Source organism: Erythrolamprus reginae, chromosome 1 (genome assembly GCF_031021105.1).
Source record: "Erythrolamprus reginae isolate rEryReg1 chromosome 1, rEryReg1.hap1, whole genome shotgun sequence".
Classification (NCBI taxonomy): Eukaryota; Metazoa; Chordata; class Lepidosauria; order Squamata; family Dipsadidae; genus Erythrolamprus; species Erythrolamprus reginae.
In genome coordinates, this window is record NC_091950.1 from 414,861,930 (window position 1) to 414,883,339 (window position 21,410).

Consider the following 21,410-nt stretch of genomic DNA (forward strand, 5'->3'; position numbering starts at 1 on the left):
TGCAGGATTGGGGTAGTAGTAGGCGCTCTACTTGGGGCTTTTTTGGGGGGGGAGCCTGCGAGTCCTGCTATATGGACATTCAACACCCCTCTGCAACTCTCCCGGCTTTGATGCTTGGATTCCCCACCTGTCATTTGAAGACGCCTGTTAAGTCTTAATCTACCTGTCAGATGAAGACCCACCTTGGCCCCGAAGTCTGTGACTTTCTTAGTGGTTTGTTATAGGGGGAAATTCCCCTACTTTACTGACAATAATCATCATCATCATCAATCACATCAGTGGTACCCAACCATTCACAACCCCCCCTGCAGAGGAAAAACGGGTGTGTGTGAATGGATGGGGTACCACTGATATGATTATGATGATGATGATTATCATTATTATTAATAGTATTATTATTAATAATATTTGATTTCTGTGCTGCCCAACTCCCTAGGGACTGGGCAGATTGCTAACCAAAATATAACAGCCAGATAATATTAAAAAAGACCTATACAACTGTTTAAAAGCAATTAAAATAAAACTCTGAAACCCATGCAAAAAAATTGGAACCCTGTCCATTCCGATCTGCATTCTCCTGGGCTTCCTCCAACCTTCTTGTGTCCTGTTGGAAAAAATCTTAGCCTTTTTTTTTGGGGGGGGGGTTTAAACAATTCAGCTTTGGGACTTTTTGGGGGGGTGGGGGCTGAAAATGTAGCAGGGGCTTCTTGCAAGGAGGAAGGTTGATTCTGCCTTGCTTTTTATAATCTCAAAGGGCAGATTGAAAAAAGAGAGAGAGAGAGAATTCATAGAGGTGGTCTCAAGAAATTGCCTTGTCATGTGGGAAAAGGTATAGTAACATGACCTGAAATGATGGTGTGTATGTGTGGCTGTATGAGGGTTGGCAGTTTCTGCTTGCAGGCTTTTTTAACCTTGTTTTCTCCTTTGCAATCCAATGCCTTTATCCCCGTGGACACTTGAGTGAGGAAGCCAAGCAGCTGGATTTTTCTAGAGTCCGGTGGCTTTGAAATGGGAGGGGGGATTGCCTCCCCCCCCTTTTTGGGCTGAGGTTTTATCATCAGCTAGAATTGTCTTCTCCCAGCCTGCAGGTGGAGTTTCTCTTGGACTGGGTTTTTTTTTTAAAGGAGGGGGGCATTGGAAATACATCAAATACATCTCCTCCCCCTCCAAAAAAAAAAAGCTGCAAGTGGGGGGAACTTCCTTTTTGCAGCCCCCATAAGTGTCTGGGTTTTCTTAAAGGGTGGGGAAAGTCCCCCTCCCTTTTAAAAATGAGTGACTGCAACCTGCACCAGAATACATGGATGGACCTCTCTGCAAGTAACTTTTACTTCCACCTGCAGGCTAGGAGAAGACACTTTTCCTTATAGGAATACATCACCTTTTAAATAGCGCTTGTGGTTATAATTAGGACTATAATGGAGAAAGGTTTCTTCCCTAGGGTTTGGAGGGGATCCTGGTGACCTTCTTGTCCAATAACAGCCAATTTTATCTTCACCCTCTTTTGGTAGTGGGAGTCCGAAGCAATCCTGGTTGTCCTCTTTCCTCTGTTTCTCTTTTGCAAGGATGGCAGTGACTGCACATATTATTGTGCTGTGTCAGCCTTCTCCCGTCTTGGGGCGCTTTGGGTTTTGCACGCTTCCGCTGCCTTCTGCTTTAGGGGTCGGCTACTGGGTGTGGATCCTGGGAATCAAAATCCACATTTTAAGCGCATCCAAAGCCGCCCAGATTCCCTTAGGAGTCGGGCAGCATGCAAGTTGAATTAAAATAAATTAAATAAATCACATGGAAGTTTTACCTGTTAAAACCCTCATTGTGATGTTTGCATCCTGTCTGATTTTGGTGGTATAATCATGGAAGCAGATGGAAATCCCCCTCCCCAATTAAATTTCTCTCCTGGTCCAGTTTTAGATCACTGATGAGCTTAAATCAGTGGTTGCCTATTTATTTATTCATTCATTCATTTATTTATTTAATATGCCGCCCCTCTCCGAAGACTCGGGCGGCTTACAATGTGAAGCCCATGCCCCAGAAGAGGGCAATTTGATTTTTGATGGGGGGCAATTGGAGCCTTTTTTTAAACCAGGTTAATGGCCCTTTAGGATTCATCTGTTTGATTCGACTTTTTAAAAAATAATTTTTATTAAATTTTATACATGAATTTTTGATTTGACTTCTGTGCCACCCAATCCCGAAGGACTCAGAGCGGCTTACAATAATATAAAAAGGTGCAAATACAATAAAAAAAGAAGTCTAAGGAGAAGGGCGGCATAAAAAACGAATAAATAAATAAATAAAGTCAAACATAGAAGTCTAAAACTATAAAACCCCAGTTTAAAAACCCAAAACTCAACTATCCAATCAACTCACATGCATACCATTTGACACAATTCGGCCATGAGTTAGGAGTTCACTTTTTGAATAGTGAGAATCTTATGTCTGGGGGAGGACATCAGGATTTGGAGATGCTTAGGTGTGGAGCATGGCAAGAAAAAAATTGGGAACCCCTGGCTTAGATAGATAACTTGATCGTGCTTTAAAGTCATAGTAGCGAATATTGATGGATAGATTTATGTGGGTATCGCAGAATAGGGAAGTGCTTGTCCAACCTGATTTCGAGCTGAAATATCCCAATATAATGCTTATTTTCCCCCAAAGAGTAACAGTTGAAGGCTGGAGGTAGAATGTATGTTGGAATGCACCTGGTGGTGGATAATTACTCCCCATTTATAACTGGTAAACTCCTGTCTGGCACTGGGGAGAACACCTGCTACCTTCAGATGTGCTTGTTGAACTAGCCAGTGAGAACCTGAGGATGACAGGTACTCCTTAAGGTACAGTCACAATTTCTGCTGCTATTACGTGAGCTGATAGTTAAGTGAGTCATGATGGATTTTTTGACTTGTCACCCCTTTTTTTTTAAAGGAACCTTCAGTTAAGTCAATCATGCAGTTGATAAGGGAAGTGGCTCACTGATTTGTCTTGTTGGAAGCTGGCAAGGAAGTAAGGAAGGTCCCAAATAGGGATCATATCATCCAGGGATGCGGCAACCACAGTAAATATATGCCAGTTGCAGAGCACATGTGGGGGGGAGGGGGTTGCTGAGAAGGGGAAGAGCCTTCTCTGTGGCGGCCCCGACCCTCTGGAACAAACTCCTCCTGGAGATATGTACTGCACCCTCCCTCCTGGTCTTTCGTTAAGCTCTGAAGATCTACCTCTGCCGGCGGTCGTGAGAGACGAGATTGTCTCCAGCCAATGTTGTGGATGATTGGATTGAATGAATGGGAATGACTGCATATGGGGACTTTTTACGATTTTATGAATAATTCTTTTTTAAATGATAATTAGATTTCTTCATACATATTGTGTTCATTATGTTGTGCGCCGCCCTGAGTCGCTTGGAGGCACAGAAGTTGAATGAATGAATGAATGGTCATAAGTGTGAGGACTGGCTGTAAGTTAATTTCAGTGCTGTTGCAACTTCAGCTGCCAAACAAGCAGGTTGTAAGTCAAGGGATGTCTATTATTGAAATACTGTAGTATTGGGGGATCCCCAAACTTGGCGACTTTAAAACTTGTGGACTTCGACTCCCAGAATTCTGGTAGTTGGAAGTCCAAAAGTCCAAAAGTTGCCAAGTTTCAAGACCTCTACTGTAATATATTGGGAATTTCCCGTAATATGGTTAAAGGTGCTCATTTATTTATTTTATTTATTTATTTTATTTTATTTATTTATTTATTTTATTTATTTGATTTTTTTATGCCGCCCTTCTTCTTAGACTCAGGGCAGCTTACAATATGTTAGCAATAGCACTTTTTAACAGAGCCAGCCTATTGCCCCCACAATCCAGGTCCTCATTTTACCCACCTCAGAAGGATGGAATATTTATTTAGTTAGTTAGTTAGTTAGTTAGTTAGTTAGTCCAATACACAATGAGGGTTTTAGTGGGTATATATCTATATACACATAGTAAAATACATGATGAAGGTTATAAAGGAGATACTCATAGTAAAATATATTTAAGAAATAATAGAAAAGAAGATATAGTCATAGAACATATCAATGAAAGAATAGAAGAAGAGATATAGGAAACAGAAGAAAGGAATAGGAGATATAGGAGATCAATAGGACAGGGGATGGAAGGCACTCTAGTGCACTTGTACTATTATTATGTATTATGGAGTGCTTTTTTCCCCTTTCTTTAGTAAGCCTTTCCTGTGAGAAAGCCTCCGTTGTGCCTACTGGTGAAAATAGAAGCTGAAAAATGAGGCCAAACAATGTCTACTGAAAAAAATAGCTATTAAAAAAACCCCATAAAAATGCCATTCAGTGGAAGGCTTGCAGTGAATGTACCGTCTCTTGATGCTTGCATAGCAGCTCATTTTATGATGTGCAGATGCAAAAATTCAACCTTGAAATCAAATAATCAACATTTTTGGAGAATTAGAACCTTGGATGGCTATTGATGTGATGGGCCCTCCTCTTGAATAGCTCTATTTTGTGTCTTCAGACCCTTTTGGGAGGAGTCCTTGTTGGAAATGTGAAATTTGCTTAGAATGAGCTTCCACAAAGGGTCTCTCATTCTCAGAATGCTGGCTTCCATTGCAACAGACAGAAAGGGTATGTAGCCTTGGGTGGGTGGTGCTAAAAACATGGAAACAGGCCATTCCTGGATAGTCCCAGAGTGCCAAGTGACTTTGTAACAGGGGATTAAAAGGTTGCTGAGACTTGCTTTCAAGAGATGCTCTGCATTACACAGAATGGAGAAATGCTACTGTGTGCTCCCAGTCCTTGACAATTCGTTTTGCATATTTGTAGTTTTCACTAAGACAGGGGTAGGCAAAGTTGGCTCTTCTATGACATGTGGACTTCAAGTCCCAGAATTCTTGAACTGGCATGACTGGCACAGGAATTCTGGGAGTTGAAGTCTACAGGTCATAGAAGAGCCAACTTTGCCTACCTCTGCACTAGGAGAATTGCAGGCCCGATCCTGGTTTCTCTTAGCCAATTAGGTCAGGGCTCCACTTAGATCAGTTAGATCCACTTGCCCTCGCCACCGTGTTGTTTCATGTTCACTTGCTCCTATTATTATTATTATTATTATTATTATTATTATTATTATTATTATTATCATTATTATTATTATTATGTCAGTACAACACAGCAAACGAGATCACTATGCTGGATTTCGTATTTCATCATCAGTCGGGCGCTTCCCAAGCACCTAGGACTGCGTGATGTAGCGGCGAATTATGTTTGCCGATCCCAGTAAAGCGGCCTTTTGCAATTGACAGATGGAGATTTTGTCAATTCCAATAGTTTTCAAATGTTCGCTGAGATCCTTTGGTACTGCGCCCAGCGTGCCAAGTACCACTGGGACCACTTTCACTGGCTTATGCCAGAGTCGTTGCAGCTCGGTTTTTAGATCTTCGTATTTCACTAATTTCTCTAGCTGCTTCTCCTCAATTCTGCTGTCTCCTGGGATTGCAATATTATTATTATTATTATTATTATTATTATTATTATTATTATTATTAATTATATTTGTATGCCGCCCCTCTCCGAGGACTCGGAGCAGCTCAGAACAAAAATACCATGTCACAAATCCAATATATTAAAACCCATTAAAACCCATTATTTAAAAAACCATACACTCACACAGAACATACATACTGCGCATGCTCAGTAGCAATAGTATTATAGCATTTAGACTTATATACCACTTCATAGTGCTTTTACAGCCTTCTAAGCGGTTTACAGAATCAGCATATTCATTTATTTTATTCGACTTCTATGCCACACAATCCCGGACTCCGGGCAGCTTTATAACAATATGAAAAAGATACTAATACAATAAAAAGAAGTCAAATGTAACTATCTAAAACTATAAACCCCAGTTAAAAAAACGCACAACTCAAACAATCCAATCAACACACATGCATACCATTCAATACAATTTGGCCATGTCAAATTCATGGCCCTCAGGCCTGCCGGCAAAATCAGGTCTTCGCAGCCTTTGAGAAGGCCAGTAGAGTGGGAGCAATATGGACATTGGGGGGGGGGGGGGGAGTTGGTTCCATAGAGGCGGGGCGGCCACAGAGAAGGCCCTAACCCATGGCCCTGCCAACCTGCATTGCTTAGTCGATGGGACGTGGAGGAGGGCAACCCTTTGAGATCCTATTGGTCTCTTGGAGGTATACGACAGGAGACAGTCCTGTAAATAGTCTGTCCCTAAGCCATGTCCCCGAGTCTGCGGAGAGGGGCGGCATACAAATCTAATAAATAATAATAATAATAATAACAACAACAACAACAATCTGGGTCCTCATTTTACCCACCTCGGAAAGATGGAAGGCTGAGTCAACCTTAAGCCAGTGGTGAGATGTGAACTGCTGAATTATGGCTAGCAGTTAGCTGAAGTAGCCTGCAGTGCTGCACTCTAACCACTGCGCCACCCCACCTCATCAGTAGCGGGATTCAGCCCCAAACACAGCTGAGGAGCTGATCAGCTGTGCTTTGGGGAAGAAATAAAGGTCAGTTTTGAGAGTGGGGAGGAAGGCTCTTTTTCAAGCAGTGGAAAAGGAGAAGCCATCTAAACATGGAAAAAATTGTCAAAAATTCTCAAAAAAGGATGTTGGGGTCCACGGACTGGCACCAATCGAATCGGATCCATGACGCCATCGTCACGTCACCAGCGGGTCACCAACGGTTCAGGTGACCTGATCCAAATCGGGAGGAAACCACCCCTTGAGTTAGATTCTGTTCTTAACAGAAAAGATATTTTTGGGGCTGAGTAACTCAACACTGTCATAATCGGGCAATCTGGTGGGATATTTTATTTTTTTTTGCAGCCAGGAACTCTAGTCCTTTCCCTTATTTACTACTAGGGAGTGGCAGATATTTTTAGCTGCTTTGCAAATTAGCAATGGTGCTTTTTATAAAAATAAGACGGTTCCATTAAACCTATCGAACTATTGATCATTAAGGAGAGATAAAACATGCTTTAGTAATGAACCGCTGGCCAAATTCAGCAGCTGATCTTCAGGGACTGCAAAAAAAGGACATTGCATCTTTTTGTATCTGTCTATTGCTGACACAAACTTGTATCATCCCTAATGTTGGCTGTGTTAAGATAATCATGCTATGGCAGAACCGAATCACATACCTGGAGCTGTGTTTCCCAACCTTAGCAACTTGAAGATATCTGGACTTCAACTCCCAGAATTCCCCAGCCAGCATTTGCTGGCTGGGGAATTCTGGGAGTTGAAGTCCAAATATCTTCAAGTTGCCATGGTTGGGAAACATTGACCTAGAGGACAGATAATAGGCAATTTTCTCTTCATATTATTGGAGAATTAAAGGTGATCTCACAGAAAGCTTGAATGGGGATAAGGGCAGAATGCTGGCTTAGTCTCATTTCCATCTTTCAAAGACCACTGAAATGAGGCAAACTGGCTGAACTTTGATGTGGACTTACCCACATCACTCCCCTCTTTGAGGGGTTTTTTTGGGGGGGGACTAAAATCACACTGCTGAAAGTAGACATATTATTTTGTCTTGCCTTTTATTTAAGCAACTGTCTCCTGCCACATATCTCCCAGAGACCAATTAGATCTCACAGAGTCAGCCTTCTCCGGGTCCCGTCGACTAAGCAATGCAGGCTGGCAGGCCCGCGAGGGAAGGCCTTCTTTGTGGCTGCCCCGGCCATAGGGAACCAACTCCACCCCCTACCCCCCTGTCCATACTGCTCTCACCCTACTGGCCTTCCAAAAGGCTGTGAAGACCTGGCTTTGCTGGCAGGCCTGGAAGCCGTGAATGTAACTTCTTGTCATGGGCAAATTGTGACTGATTCTGTATATATGTGTGAGTGATTGGATAGTCTTTCAGGGTTTTGTAATGGGGATTTATTGTTTTTATTAACTAATACTTGACTTTTTGTTATATTGTACTGAATTATTTGTTGTTGTAAGCCACCCTGAGTCCCACTGGGATTGGGTGTCATAGAAGTCAAATGAATTAAATTATTTTTATAAATGACTCAAGAAAGCAAACATATCTAATACAGTGGTACCTCATCTTACGAATGCCTCTTCTAACAAACTTTTCGAGATACGAACCTGGTGTTTAAGATTTTTTTGCCTCTTCTTCCGAACTATTTTCACCTTACGAACCCAAGCCGCTTTTTTGAAGAAAGAAAAGGGAGGGGCGGCTTGGAGGGGGAAAGACTTTGCATTAACAAAAGTAGGAGAACAGCGTGCTTGCAGAGGCACTGAAAGGGTGTCTTTTGAAGAAAGAAAAGGGAGGGGCGGCTTGGAGGGGGAAAGAGTTTGCAGAGAACAGCGTTCGCCTCCCTTCTAAAGTTTGGGATTTTCCTGAAGGATTTGCAGGCATTATTTGCTTTTACATTGATTCCTATGGGAAACATTGTTTTGTCTTACGAACTTTTCACCTTACGAACCTTGTCCTGGAACCAATTAAGTTCGTAAGACAAGGTATCACTGTACTCCTGTTTTTCCCACCACAACGAGGTGCTGGGTAGGGCCGAGAATAGCATTTCTAGAGAAGATACTACAGCACATGTATCTCTCTCTAGGCCATTTTATAGTAATAATATACAACAGCTGTCTCTATACACTAAACTTTCTTTCTTTTTTCTTGCAACCTGAGATCATATTATCTAAGTGCCACAGTTAAAATATACAGCCATTTTGATCTTGGGGGTTAAGTGTCAAGTCACCAGATTAGAAACCAGCTTTGAGTTTGAGTTTCATCTTAGGCATGAAAGCTGACTGGGCAACTTTGAGCCACTCACCAGGAGAATGAGAGTTCTAGTTCCACCTTAGGCATGAAACCAAGCTAGGTAATTTTGGGCCAATCACCAGGAGATGGTGAGTTCTAGTCCCACTTTAGGCATGAAAGCTGGCTGGGTGATTTGGGGATTGTCATTCTCCAGCTGTGATGGGACAATAGTTCCCATACATCTGGAAGAGACAAGTACTCCACATGAAAAGCTATCTGAATTTTTGGTATTTTTAATAAAGTATTTTTCTTTGGTTAGAAAACTCGGGTGTTCTAGGGTAAGAAAACTAGGGTAAGACCCTTCTGTGGTTTTTGCTTTACTTGCAGATTGAATGTGTGGTTTAGCGCATGTTTAAATGGTCTAAGTGAGCATGGCTTTCACTAAGAATTCTGGGAACTGTAGTTTGGTGGAATTGCTTGCCACCACTCAATACAAATTCATAATTACTACTTCTGTAAGCATAGCATAGAGCAGGGACGGGCAATTAATTTTTCCAAACAGCCATTTGAGAAACTTAGACTGTCGCAGAGGGCCAACCCCGATGCTGCCCTGCCTGATGCTTTATAGCTTTCTCACTGCCAAAATCTGCCAACACTCTGCTGCCGCCAATGCTGCAGGCTGGATGTGGCCCACAGGCCATAAAATACTTAGATCTGGCCTAGAGGACAGAGGGTGTGCCCTAACTGGCAGAGAATATTGATGATATGTGGACCAGTAATCTATTTTGCTTAACTTCTGCTTCCTTCTTTAATGGGAATTCATCTGTCATTGTCTCAGGAATACGGTAAGTAGGCAGCATCCCTCATGAAGCTACTATCTTGTTCACGGTCTTGAGATTTGGCAACTTTTAACTTTCCTGGCTGAGGAATTCTGGGAATTGAAGTCCCCAAGTCTTAAACGTTGCCAAGTTTGAAGACCTGCTCTGTATAGTTAGATCTGCAACTTTTAAGACTTGTGGGTTTCGACTCCCATGCTGGCTGAGGAATTCAGCTGCGAGAGCAATCATGGGCTTTCCCAAATATGCCCATGTCACACCAACACTCCGCAGTCTGCATTGGTTGCCGATCAATTTCCGGGCACAATTCAAAGTGTTGGTTATGACCTATAAAGCCCTTCATGGCATCGGACCAGAATGTCTCCAGGACTGCCTTCTGCCGCACGAATCCCAGTGACCGATTAGGTCCCACAGAGTTGGCCTTCTCCGGGTCCCGTCAACTAAACAATGTCGGTTGGCGGGCCCCAGGGGAAGAGCCTTCTCTGTGGCGGCCCCGACTCTCTGGAACCAGCTCCCCCCAGAGATTAGAACTGCCCCTACCCTCCTTGCCTTTCGTAAACTTCTTAAAACCCACCTTTGTTGTCAGGCATGGGGGAATTGAAACATCTCCCCCAGGCCTATATAATTTATATATGGTATGTTTGTGGGTATGTCTGCTTAAAAATGGGGTTTTTAAACTTTTAAATTTTAAATTGTATATTATTAGATTTGTTATGAATTGTTTTATTGTGTTGTGAGCCGCCCCGAGTCCACGGAAAGGGGCGGCATACAAATCTAATAAATAAATAAATTCTGGGAATTGAAGTCCCCAAGTCTTAAAAGTTGCCAAGTTTGAAGACCTGCTCTGTAAAGTTAGATCTGCAACTTTTAAAACTTGGGGACTTTAATTCCCAGAATTCTGGGAATGCTGGCTGAGGAACTCTGGGAATTGAAGTCCACAAGTCCTAATCTTGCCAAGGTTGAAGACCACAAATCTAGTTTCTGTAGATCTGCTTTTAAAAGCTATAATGTCACTGTGCTGGACAGAGGAGAAAATACCAATTCCATTAATCCATGTCTGCTGCTTAGGCAGCTGAGTAAAAAGACACTTTTTAAAATAAGTAGGTACATAACTATAGCTGTCCCTAACACCTCCTCGGGAACACAATTTGTGCACTACCAAGTCATTTCAGTAGGCAATAGCTTTGCAACGTAGTGACAGAAGCCTTTGGAACGCTAGCTTTTTAGTAAATGCTGGTGAAGTTTCACACACCACAACATGACATCACCATCCTTGTAAGCAGCTGAACATCATGTCCTGTTAGTTTATGCAGTGCGTTTGCACGTTGCTTTATCCATTGAAAGGTAAGAGGAAGAAAGACTTCTGCCCCAAGCTGCTTTTACTGGTATTTTGTGCTGCAGAGGGAATTAGAAATAAGAGTAAACGGAAAAATATTTGTGTCTCATTGGTAAATCTTTTAAGCTCAGATTTAATGAATATAAAATTCATGGCCTGGGGGTTTGAAGCAAAGGGCTGACATTATGTAGAAGGTTGTTGACTTAAGTCATATATATCCGGCCTTTAATTCAGGGCTCAGGACTTCATACATAGTGCTCCCCATTCCTGTTTCCCCATATTCCCTAGGGCAGTGTTTCCCAACCTTGGCAACTTGAAGATATTTGGACTTCAACTCCCAGAATTCCCCAGCCAGCAAATGCTGGCTGGGGAATTCTGGGAGTTGAAGTCCAAATATCTTCAAGTTGCCATGGTTGGGAAACACTGCACAAGGGAATGATCACAGCCATTGTGCTGTTTCAACAATATCTTAGTAAAAAGCCACCAGGCTAGAGAATGGGACATTGTGAGTTTTGTGCGGCTTTAAGCCTGTCACACATACACTCAGTCCAACCGGAGGAAAATGTGTTCATCACTTTGAGTTATTTATAAAAGTAATAGCAATAGCACTTACACTTACATACCGTTTCACAGTGCTTTGCAGCCCTCTCTAAGCAGCTATAAAAGCAATAAAGACAGGAAATAAATGAATAAGCAAATAAATAAATGGAATTTCATGAGTGGAAATCTGTTAAAAAGGATGTGGACAAAGACACATTTCCCACGGTGTTAGGAGCTAAAGCTTCTATTCTGGCGCCTTGGAACATATTTTTACAATCCGACCAATCAGGCATTTACAGTGGGAGTGTCCTTCTGACCTTCCTACCAATCAGCTTAAAGCTCTGTTGGGAGAATTGGCGCTAGACTTATGGTTGGGGGTCCCCACAACATGAGGAATTGTATTAAGGCGTTGCGGCGTTAGAAAGGTTGAGAACCACTGATTTAGATGAAAGAGGGTTGATCGAAAAACAATCAGTTTACAAACTAGAAAGGCAAAAAAAATGATTCTTAAAAGTGCACCTCTATAAAGAGGCTTCAGCTTTGTAGAAAATTGGGCTCAGTTGTGCAGAACAAAGTTTTGCGCTTCAGTTCATAAACTGCGTTTATCACCAGACGATAAATAATTCTTTAGAGATTACATGGTTTGGATTTGGATAGCATTCTAAAACCATGATAAATCATGGTTTTAGGGATAGGGGGTCAGCAGTCTTTTCAGACTCAGGTATATTTCTTGCCCTCCCTGGGGGATGTTTTGGTCCAATAATATAATAATAATAATAATAATAATAATAATAATAATAATAATAATAATAATAATATAATAATTTATTGGATTTGTATGCCGCCCCTCTCCATAGTCTCGGGGCGGCTAACAACAATGATAAAAACAACATGTGACAATCCAATAATATAACAACTAAAACCCTTATTTATAAAACCAAACATACATACAAACATACCATGCATAACTTGTAATGGCCTAGGGGGAAGGAATATCTCAACTCCCCCATGCCTGGCGGTATAAATGAGTCTTGAATAGTTTACGAAAGACAGGGAGGGTGGGGGCAATTCTAATCTCCGGGGGGGAGTTGCTTCCAGAGGGCCGGGGCCGTCACAGAGAAGGCTCTTCCCCTGCGGCCTGCCAAACGACATTGTTTAGTCGATGGGACCCGGAGAAGGCCAACTCTGTGGGACCTTATCGGTCGCTGGGATTCGTGCGGTAGCAGGCGGTTCCGGAGGTAATCTGGTCCAATGCCATGTAGGGCTTTAAAGGTCATGACCAACACTTTGAATTGTGATCGGAAACTGATCGGCAGCCAATGCAAGCCACAGAGTGTTGAAGAAACATGGGCGAATCTTGGAAGCCCCGCGATGGCTCTCGCGGCTGCGTTCAATATATTTGCTACTTCATGGTAAATGTTATTTTACAGAGCATACACAATTCTAGGGTAAATTGAGATTTGCTATTCTTACCTGTCTCTAGATTTTTACGGTTTAAGATTGATGTACTGGTATATTTGTGTTTACGTGTGATGCTTGACTTAACAACCCTTGAAATTACAACACTGAAAACAGTTACAGCTGATTCTCCCACTTATGACTGTTGTACAATCCCTGTGGCCATGTGATCAAAATTTGGGTCACTGTTTATGATGGTTCCAGCATTTGAGGTCATGCGGTCACCATGCACAGCCTTCCCAGATGATTTCGGACAAGTGAAGTCAGTGGAGGTAGCCGGATTGACTTAAATCATTTGCATGATTCACTAACTAGGGGTAGGCAAAGTTGGCTCTTCTGCGACATATGGACTTTAACTCCCAGAATTCCTGAGCTAGCATGATTGGCTCAGGAATTCTGGGAGTTGAAGTCCACAAATCATAGAAGAGCCAACTTTGCTTATCCCTGCACTAAACCAACCAGTAAAGAGAATATTTTTGAAATGAGAGGTCCCTGAAGCTCTCTGATCTTTGTTGCTTTCTTGCAGGCGCTTCATTACCCAAACTGATGATGTTATCTAGTTGGGTAATGAAATGTCTACAAGAAAACAACCGAGCTTAGAGAATACCCAGGAGCCCCCCAGGTAACAACTACATTGATTCTTTTAACAATTGACTTATTTAGCAATGAAAATTCTAACCCTAATTAGTGGAGGACTAGCTATTTGGACCAGGACTCACTGCTCACAGTCACTCATGCCCTCATCACCTCGAGGCTCAACTACTGTAACGCTCTCTACATGGGGCTACCTTTGAAAAGTGTTCAGAAACTTCAGATCGTGCAGAATACAGCTGCGAGAGCTATCATGGGCCTTCCTAAACATGCCCATGTCACACCAACACTCCGCAGTCTGCATTGGTTGCCGATCGGTTTCCGGTCACAATTCAAAGTGTTGGTTATGACCTATAAAGCCCTTCATGGCATCGGACCAGAATATCTCCGGGACTGTCTTCTGCCGCACAAATCCCAGTGACCAGTTAGGTCCCACAGAGTTGGCCTTCTCCAGGTCCCGTCGACTGAACAATGTTGTTTGGCAGGACCCAGGGGAAGAGCCTTCTCTGTGGCGGCCCCGACCCTCTGGAACCAACTCCCCCCAGATATCAGAGTTGCCCCCACCCTCCTCGCCTTTCGTAAGCTCCTTAAAACCCACCTCTGTCGTCAGGCATGAGGGAACTGAGATATTCCCTTCCCCCTAGGCTTATAAAGTTTATGCATGGTACGTCTGTATGTATGATTGGTTTCTGAAATTGGGGTTTTTTACATTACTTTTAATATTAGATTTGTTCATATTGTCTTTATACTGTTGTTAGCCGCCCCGAGTCTACGGAGAGAGGCGGCATACAAATCGAATAAATAAATAAATATTAATATGTGACTGGATTTGAGAGTTTTTATTTTTTTTATTTTTTGGCTTAACTCGTGCCTGTAGGTCAGCTTTAACACAGAATAATAGAGTGGGAAGGGTCCAGGGAGGACTTCTAGTCCAACCCTCTAATCAAGCAAGAGACTCTATATAGTTTGAACAATTGATAGCCTTAGTCTTTGTATATCACAGCCCGACTCGCTTCAGATATTAATAACTGTGGCTGAAAGATAGAATTGATTAAAGGGAGGCATAGTCTTATGCATGTGTGTCTCACACATTTTTAAATATTAAAAACTTTTTTTATTTATATGTATTTCCTGGCCTTTCTTCTAACATGGGAGCCACCATAGTTCCTTGCAAGGGAAGTTAAAGCCAGCGTGTCATGTAATGGACACAACTTGCATCAGATGTGCCTTGTGTTAACGTTTGCATAGAGATGTTATAGTGCATGTATTATTTGATTTCTTATTTTAGATACTTACGTTAAAAAGCATTGCATGGATTTCAGGCAGATAAGCATCCGCTTGGTTTCCTTGACAAATCTTTTTGTACTCCTTCCTGCAAATCATCCGATAGGTCCCCAAAGGCTAGCCATGGGAGATTTCTCTCTGCAGTGAAATTTTAGTCTGTTTTAAACCATTGTTCCTTGAAAAAAAGGCATAGTGCTGAGTTGGCACATTGAATTAAGCCTCCTCTAGATTTACAACCACAGTGAATCAGTTTATATACATGCTAAGCCATACCACAATTAATGCTAATACTGATTCATACTAATTTATTAGTATTGGGGGGGGGGCTTTTCATTGCATTAATCAGTAATGTGGCGGGACCCAGAGGAAGAGCCTTCTCTGTGGCGGCTCCGACCCTCTGGAATCAGCTCCCTCCAGAGATTAGAACCGCCCCCACCCTCCTTGCCTTTGGTAAACTCCTTAAAACCCACCTTTGTCATCAAGCGTGGGGGAACTGAAACATCTCCCCCTGCCTATGTAGTTTTTTGGGTATGATATGACTGTATGTATGTTTTTATATATTGGGGTTTCTTGGGTTTTTTGACTTTTTAAATGTATTATTGTTATTTTAGATTCTAACTATTAGATTTGTATTGCTTTTATCATTGCTGTAAGCCGCCCCGAGTCTACGGAGAGGGGCGGCATACAAATCTAATAAATAATAATAATAATAAAATAATAATAATAATAATAATTCAGTGAAAAGCGCCCCCCTCACTTGAATTATCAATAAATTAGCATGAATCAATATTAGTATTAATACATCATGGTGTACCAGGGTGCCCGGGGTGGCGCAGTGGTTAGAGTGCAGCCCTGCAGGCTACTTCAGCTAACTGCTTGTTGTAGTTCAGCAGTTCAAATCTCACCACCGGCTCAAGGATAACTCAGCCTTCCATCCTTCCAAGGTGGGTAAAATGAGGACCCAGATTTTCGGGGGCAAAATGCTGATTCTGTAAACTGCTTAGAGGGGGCTGTAAAAGCACTATGAAGCCGTATGTAAGTCTAAATGCTATTGTTATACTGTAATTAGGTTTTAACATGGTAGATATGAACAATATCACCATTCAGGTGAGTGCCCAGAGTTCCTAGATAGACATAACAAGTGAGAATTTTAACAGGACCCAGTACAGTTACGGTAATCTAAAGCAGGGGTCTTCAACCTTGACAACTTTAAGACTTGTGGGATGAGAAACCCTGGGAGTTGAAAAATTGCCAAGGTTGGAGACCCCTGATCTAAAGTACAGGTAGCCTTCCATTTACAACTGGAATAGGGACTAAGAATTTATTTATTAAACATGGGCATGAAGTGAATAATCATGAGACCAAACCCAATTCTACAAACCTTTTGCTGTATGTGTATGGAGATTCTCAGTCATTGGGGGTCATGGTGATTTTTCCAAGAGGCCACTGGACTTTCTTGTTTTTTCTTTGAAGATGTTTCACTTCTCATCCCAAGAAGCCTCTTCATCTCTGACTGGGTGGTGGGGCATAAAACGATTTATATTCCTGGCATTACAGCTGGTCAATTGGTTGAATAAAACCCATCAGGACGAGATTCAGCAGGCCATCTGCATTTAAAAGACAAAGGCCACTCTTTTAGTTTAATTTAATTCATTAAATTTATAAACCACCCAATTCCTTTTGGACTCTGGGCGGCCTACAAGCAATATAAAACAATATACAATCCCTCAAACATTCATTCAACAAGCAGATTCATTACTTCTGGTTGGAGTTGGGTGGTGTAGCTCAACGACCCCAGGCCTGCCAGCAAAGCCAAGTTTTCGGAAGGCCAGGCATTACGATTCTCTGGGGGCAGTTGGTTCTAGAGAGCTGGAGCCTCCACAGAAAAGGCTCTCCCACCTGGTTCTGCCAGTTGGCGTTGTTTGGCCAATGGGACCCGGAGAAGGCCAACCCTCTGGGCCCTGATCAGGTGCTGGGAGATACAGTACAGAAGACGGTCCTGTAGATAGTCAGGCCCTAAGCCATGTAGGGTTTTAGAGGTAATAAGTATTGGTAATGATCTATAAAGCCCTACATGGCATCAGACCAGAATACCTGCGGGACCGCCTTCTGCCGCACGAATCCCAGCGGCCAATCAGGTACCATAGAGTTGGCCTTCTCCGGGTCCTGTCAACTAAACAATGCCGTTTGGCGGGACCCAGGGGAAGAGCCTTCCCTGTGGCGGGCCCGGCCCTCTGGAATCAACTCCCCACGGAGATTCAAATTGCCCCTACTTTTCCCACCTTCCGCAAGATGTTGAAGACCTATCTAGGTCTCCAGGCATGGGGGGAATAACTATCTCTCCTCACCACCACCTTTTTTCCTGCCTGTAATACATGAGAATAGTATGATTGTGCAGTAACAATTGTTTTTAATATTTATGGGTTTTAAATTTCATTTTTTATCTAATATTGGATTTGTACTCTGTGTATTGTACTGTTGTTGTTGTGAGCTGCCCCAAGTCTTCGGAGAGGGGTGGCATATAAATCTAATAAATCTAAATCTAATAACCAACACCTTGAATTGCGACCCATTTACAATAGGAAAGTCCATATTTTGGACAGAAGACCGCTGGTTTGAAAGAGCGGTCAAAGAGGGAGGGACATGACATCTACAGTATTTTTTGGATATAAGACACACCGGTTTCCCCCCTAAAAGAGGGTGGAAATGTCGGTGCATGTTAAATACCGAATACAGCCATTTTTCACGTCCCAAAGCCCTACCCTGCTCCCATTTTTGCAAAAAATGGGCCCGTTTTCCGCAAAAACGGGGTGGGCAGAGGGTTTGGGAGTCTTGCAGAGTGCTCCTAAGGGCCAGGGAGAAAAAACCTTTTTTTTCTTACCTCTTTGAAATCTGGATGCGTCTTATATGCCTGTGCATCTTAGAGTCTGAAAAATACAGTGTCTCCAGTCCTCAACACAGTCCTTTCAGCTGCTCCAAGAAGGCTCCTCACCCATTTGTACCACTCAGGTGACCTTGATGACACAGATAAAAACCTCCAGGTGACCTTAATGACTCGCTAAAAGAATGCAAATGACCAGCTTATCTGCAAGGAGTGTGAATCCTTCCATTCTCCACTTTTTTTTTGCTGTACTCATTAAGTGAATTACTATAGTCACTACTATGTGACTATGACTTGTGATCTTCCTTGCTCATTTTCCCATTGACATTGTCTGAAGCAGGCTGGGAAGATCACATATTGCAATCAGGTGAGAGAAAGATGCTGTTTCCCCATATTCCCTAGGGCAGTGTTTCCCAACCTTGGCAAATTGAAGATATTTGGACTTCAACTCCCAGAATTCCCCATTACACCATTACACCAATTTTGATACAGTGCAAAGACCATTTGCCAGTCACATTATTCAGCCCTACAGTGACTTCACCCAGTTGCTAAGCAAATGGTGTGCATTCTTTGTGGATTAGTGATTCCTTAAATTTGTGCACCTGTGTACAACACAATAGCATCAAAGAATAATGGAGATTCTTTCGCAGTTGTGGAATTTCCTGCTTCCTCTGTAGAATTACCTGTAATTATCCATCCTCATCTTCAACAGATAATAAAGCAGGGCTGGAGGTTTCGGGTGCTTTCTTGGAATTACACCTGGGATAAGTTGAATTCTGACTTGGTCTTCATCTCCTGTATCTTCCCACAGGTCCATCATGTCTGACCGAAAGGCCGTGATCAAAAATGCTGACATGTCCGAGGACATGCAGCAGGATGCTGTCGATTGTGCTACGCAGGCCATGGAAAAGTACAATATAGAGAAGGACATTGCGGCGTACATCAAGAAGGTATGTTTCTGTTTGCGAAGCGCAAGAAGGGGGTGGGATTGTGTAGTCCTTGACTTATGACCCATTTAGCAATAATGTTTAGACCAGTGATTTTCAACCTTTTTTGAGCCGCGGCACATTTTTTACATTTACGAAACCCTGGGGCACATTGAGCGGGAGGGGGGGGGTGGCTAAAAAAAGTTTGAAGAAAAAAATTCTCTCTCTTCCTCCCCTTTGCTCTATTTCTTTCTCCCTCCCTCTTTCTCTCCCTTCCTTCCTCTTTCTCTTCCTTCCTCTCTTTTTTGCTCTCTTTCTCCCTCCCTATGTCCCTCTATGTCTTTCTCTCTCTCCTTCCCTCCCTCTCTTTCTCTCTCTCTCTCTCTTGCTTTCTTTCTCTCTCTTTTTCTCCCTCTCTTTTTCTTTCTCTTGTTCTTTCTCTCTCTCTTGCTTTCTTTCTCTTTAGTTCTTTTTCTCGCTCTCTCGCTCTTTCTCTCTTGCTTTCTTTCTCTCTCTCTCTTGCTTTCTTTCTCTCTCTCTCTTGCTTTCTTTCTCTCTGAGCTTCGCGGCACCCCTGACCATGTCTCGCGGCACACTAGTGTGCCAGGGCACACTGGTTGAAAAACACTGGTTTAGACGTACCATATTTTTCGGAGTATAAAACGCACAGGAATATAAGACGCACCTTAGTTTTGCAAGAGGAAAATAGGGAAAAGAATCTGTTTACCCGGTATTCTTCTGGCTAGCATCCTTAGTCTGGTCAGCTTCAGCACATTACAGTATTTTATATTTATTCTGAAACACTAACAATGAAAGAGCTTGCGAGCCAGTAAAAGCTGGGAACATTGTTAGCACCTGGTTTGGGCTGGAAAGAAACTTACTCAGAGCAAGTTAAATTACAGTGTTCCCTCGATTTTCGTGGGGGATACGTTCCGAGACCGCCCGCGAAAGTCGAATTTCCGCGAAGTAGAGATGCGGAAGTAAACACACTATTTTTAGCTATGAACAGTATCCCAAGCCTTCCCTTAACACTTTAAACCCCTAAATTGCAATTTCCCATTCCCTTAGCAACCACTTAGATTATTACTCACCATGTTTATTTATTAAAGTTTATTAAAAAAAATATTTATTAAAGGCAGACAAAAGTATGGCGATGACACATGACATCATCCGGCGGGAAAAACCGTGGTATAGGGAAAAAACCCGCAAAGTGTTTTTTAATTAATATTTTTGAAAAACCGTGGTATAGACTTTTCGCGAAGTTTGAACCCGCGAAAATCGAGGGAACACTGTATACCACTTCATAGTGCTTTTACATCCCTCTCTAAGTGGTTTACAGAATCAGCCTCTTGCCCCCAACAATCTGAATCCTCATTTTAGCCACCTTGGAAGGATGGAAGGCTGAGTCAACCTTGAGCCGGTGCTGAGATTTGAACTGCTGAACTAGAGTTAGCTGAAGTTGCCTGCAGTGCTACACTCTAACCACTGCACCACCCCAGCTCTTTTAGTAGATTAAAAATTTAATAATATTTAAATAGAGCTTGCCTGTTAATGGTTGTAAATTGTGACAGTTGCAAAGTTGAGTCATCACGCGATTGACCCAATTTTACAGTGTGCTTTTTGGCAGTTTAAACAAACCACTTTGGTTATTAAACAAAAATCATTGTTTGCAATGGGGCAGTTTTGCTGAAAATAGGAAGTATGTCATATGTCAATGAAAACTTGTATATGTAACAATTTATATGTATCTGTAACACTTGCATATGTAACAATTTCCCCATGCATTGGAAAATTGTGCCTAAATAAAGGATGTTTATGACTCCTGATTCAAAAAGTAACTTGTCAAATGTTTGCTACAAAAGGAGTTTAGGTCTTTGTATGAAATTGAGGCTTCTCTTTGAATGTTTAAATCAGAGGTCTTCAAACTTGGCAACTTTAAGACTTGTGGACTTCAACTCCCAGAATTCTCCAGCCAGCAATGGGGACCCCTGATTTGGGAATCCCTGATTTAAATCCTTAAAGGTGCCAGTCCCTCTGTCTTTAGACAGCAGAAACAGTATGCTGGAAAAATTCTCCCAGTAGAATCCTTATAAATAATAATTGCCACCGTATTATTGCATAGATCTGTTTATACCTCAGACTAATTTTCACCTTTTTGAAAAGTAAATCTCTGCCTTTAAATTTAAATTCATCAAGGCAATGTCCTGCTAAATTGGCATCACTATCCCGCTCCATACCCTTCCCTCTTCACAATTTATTTTCAGTTACAAAGGATGTTACATACATGGATGAGTTTGCATGTGAATAGAAACGCCCGCTCCATACTCTTAACACATTTATAAATACATGCACAAACATTAGGGGTGGGGGAGTCATATTATTTCATGGAGAAGCAGAAGTAGAAAGTGCTATTTAAAATTGTGGGCCGTAGTAAAATAATCATTTTTCACCACCTTCAACACAGTTATGAATAAACATTAACCTTTTGCTCCAAAATTCAACCAGTACGCAGTATTTCTGATATTGGGATGTGATGATTAAAGAGTTTAGCTCTTTAATCATCATATCCCAATATTAAAAATTTCATTTCAGTTTCAAGCAAAAATTCCCAAAGTAACCTACATGTAGAAACAAAGGTAGACAACTTCTTCAATTAAAATAGTTCCACCATCTAGGAACTGTTCCATTAACTTCACCAGCCGTTCTTCCATTGTGGAAATCTGTAGATTGGAAAACATTGATGCGTTAAATGGAAAATGGATGTAAATTTCCTGAGAAAATGTGGTAAATGCCAATTTGGAAATGGAGAAATACTGTATCT

General features: G+C 42.0%; 1 protein-coding gene across 2 annotated transcripts in view; it reads left to right on the top strand.

Annotated features, from left to right (window-relative positions):
- The window catches only part of DYNLL2 (dynein light chain LC8-type 2), a 96,217-nt gene that overhangs the window by 71,905 nt on the left and 2,902 nt on the right, over nucleotides 1-21,410 (top strand). For both annotated transcript variants that reach the window (XM_070735329.1, XM_070735328.1), the window contains one exon: nucleotides 18,475-18,613. In XM_070735329.1, the coding sequence (XP_070591430.1) occupies nucleotides 18,482-18,613 (132 nt within the window). In that variant the 5' untranslated portion in view covers nucleotides 18,475-18,481. The remainder of the gene's footprint in view (nucleotides 1-18,474; nucleotides 18,614-21,410) is intronic.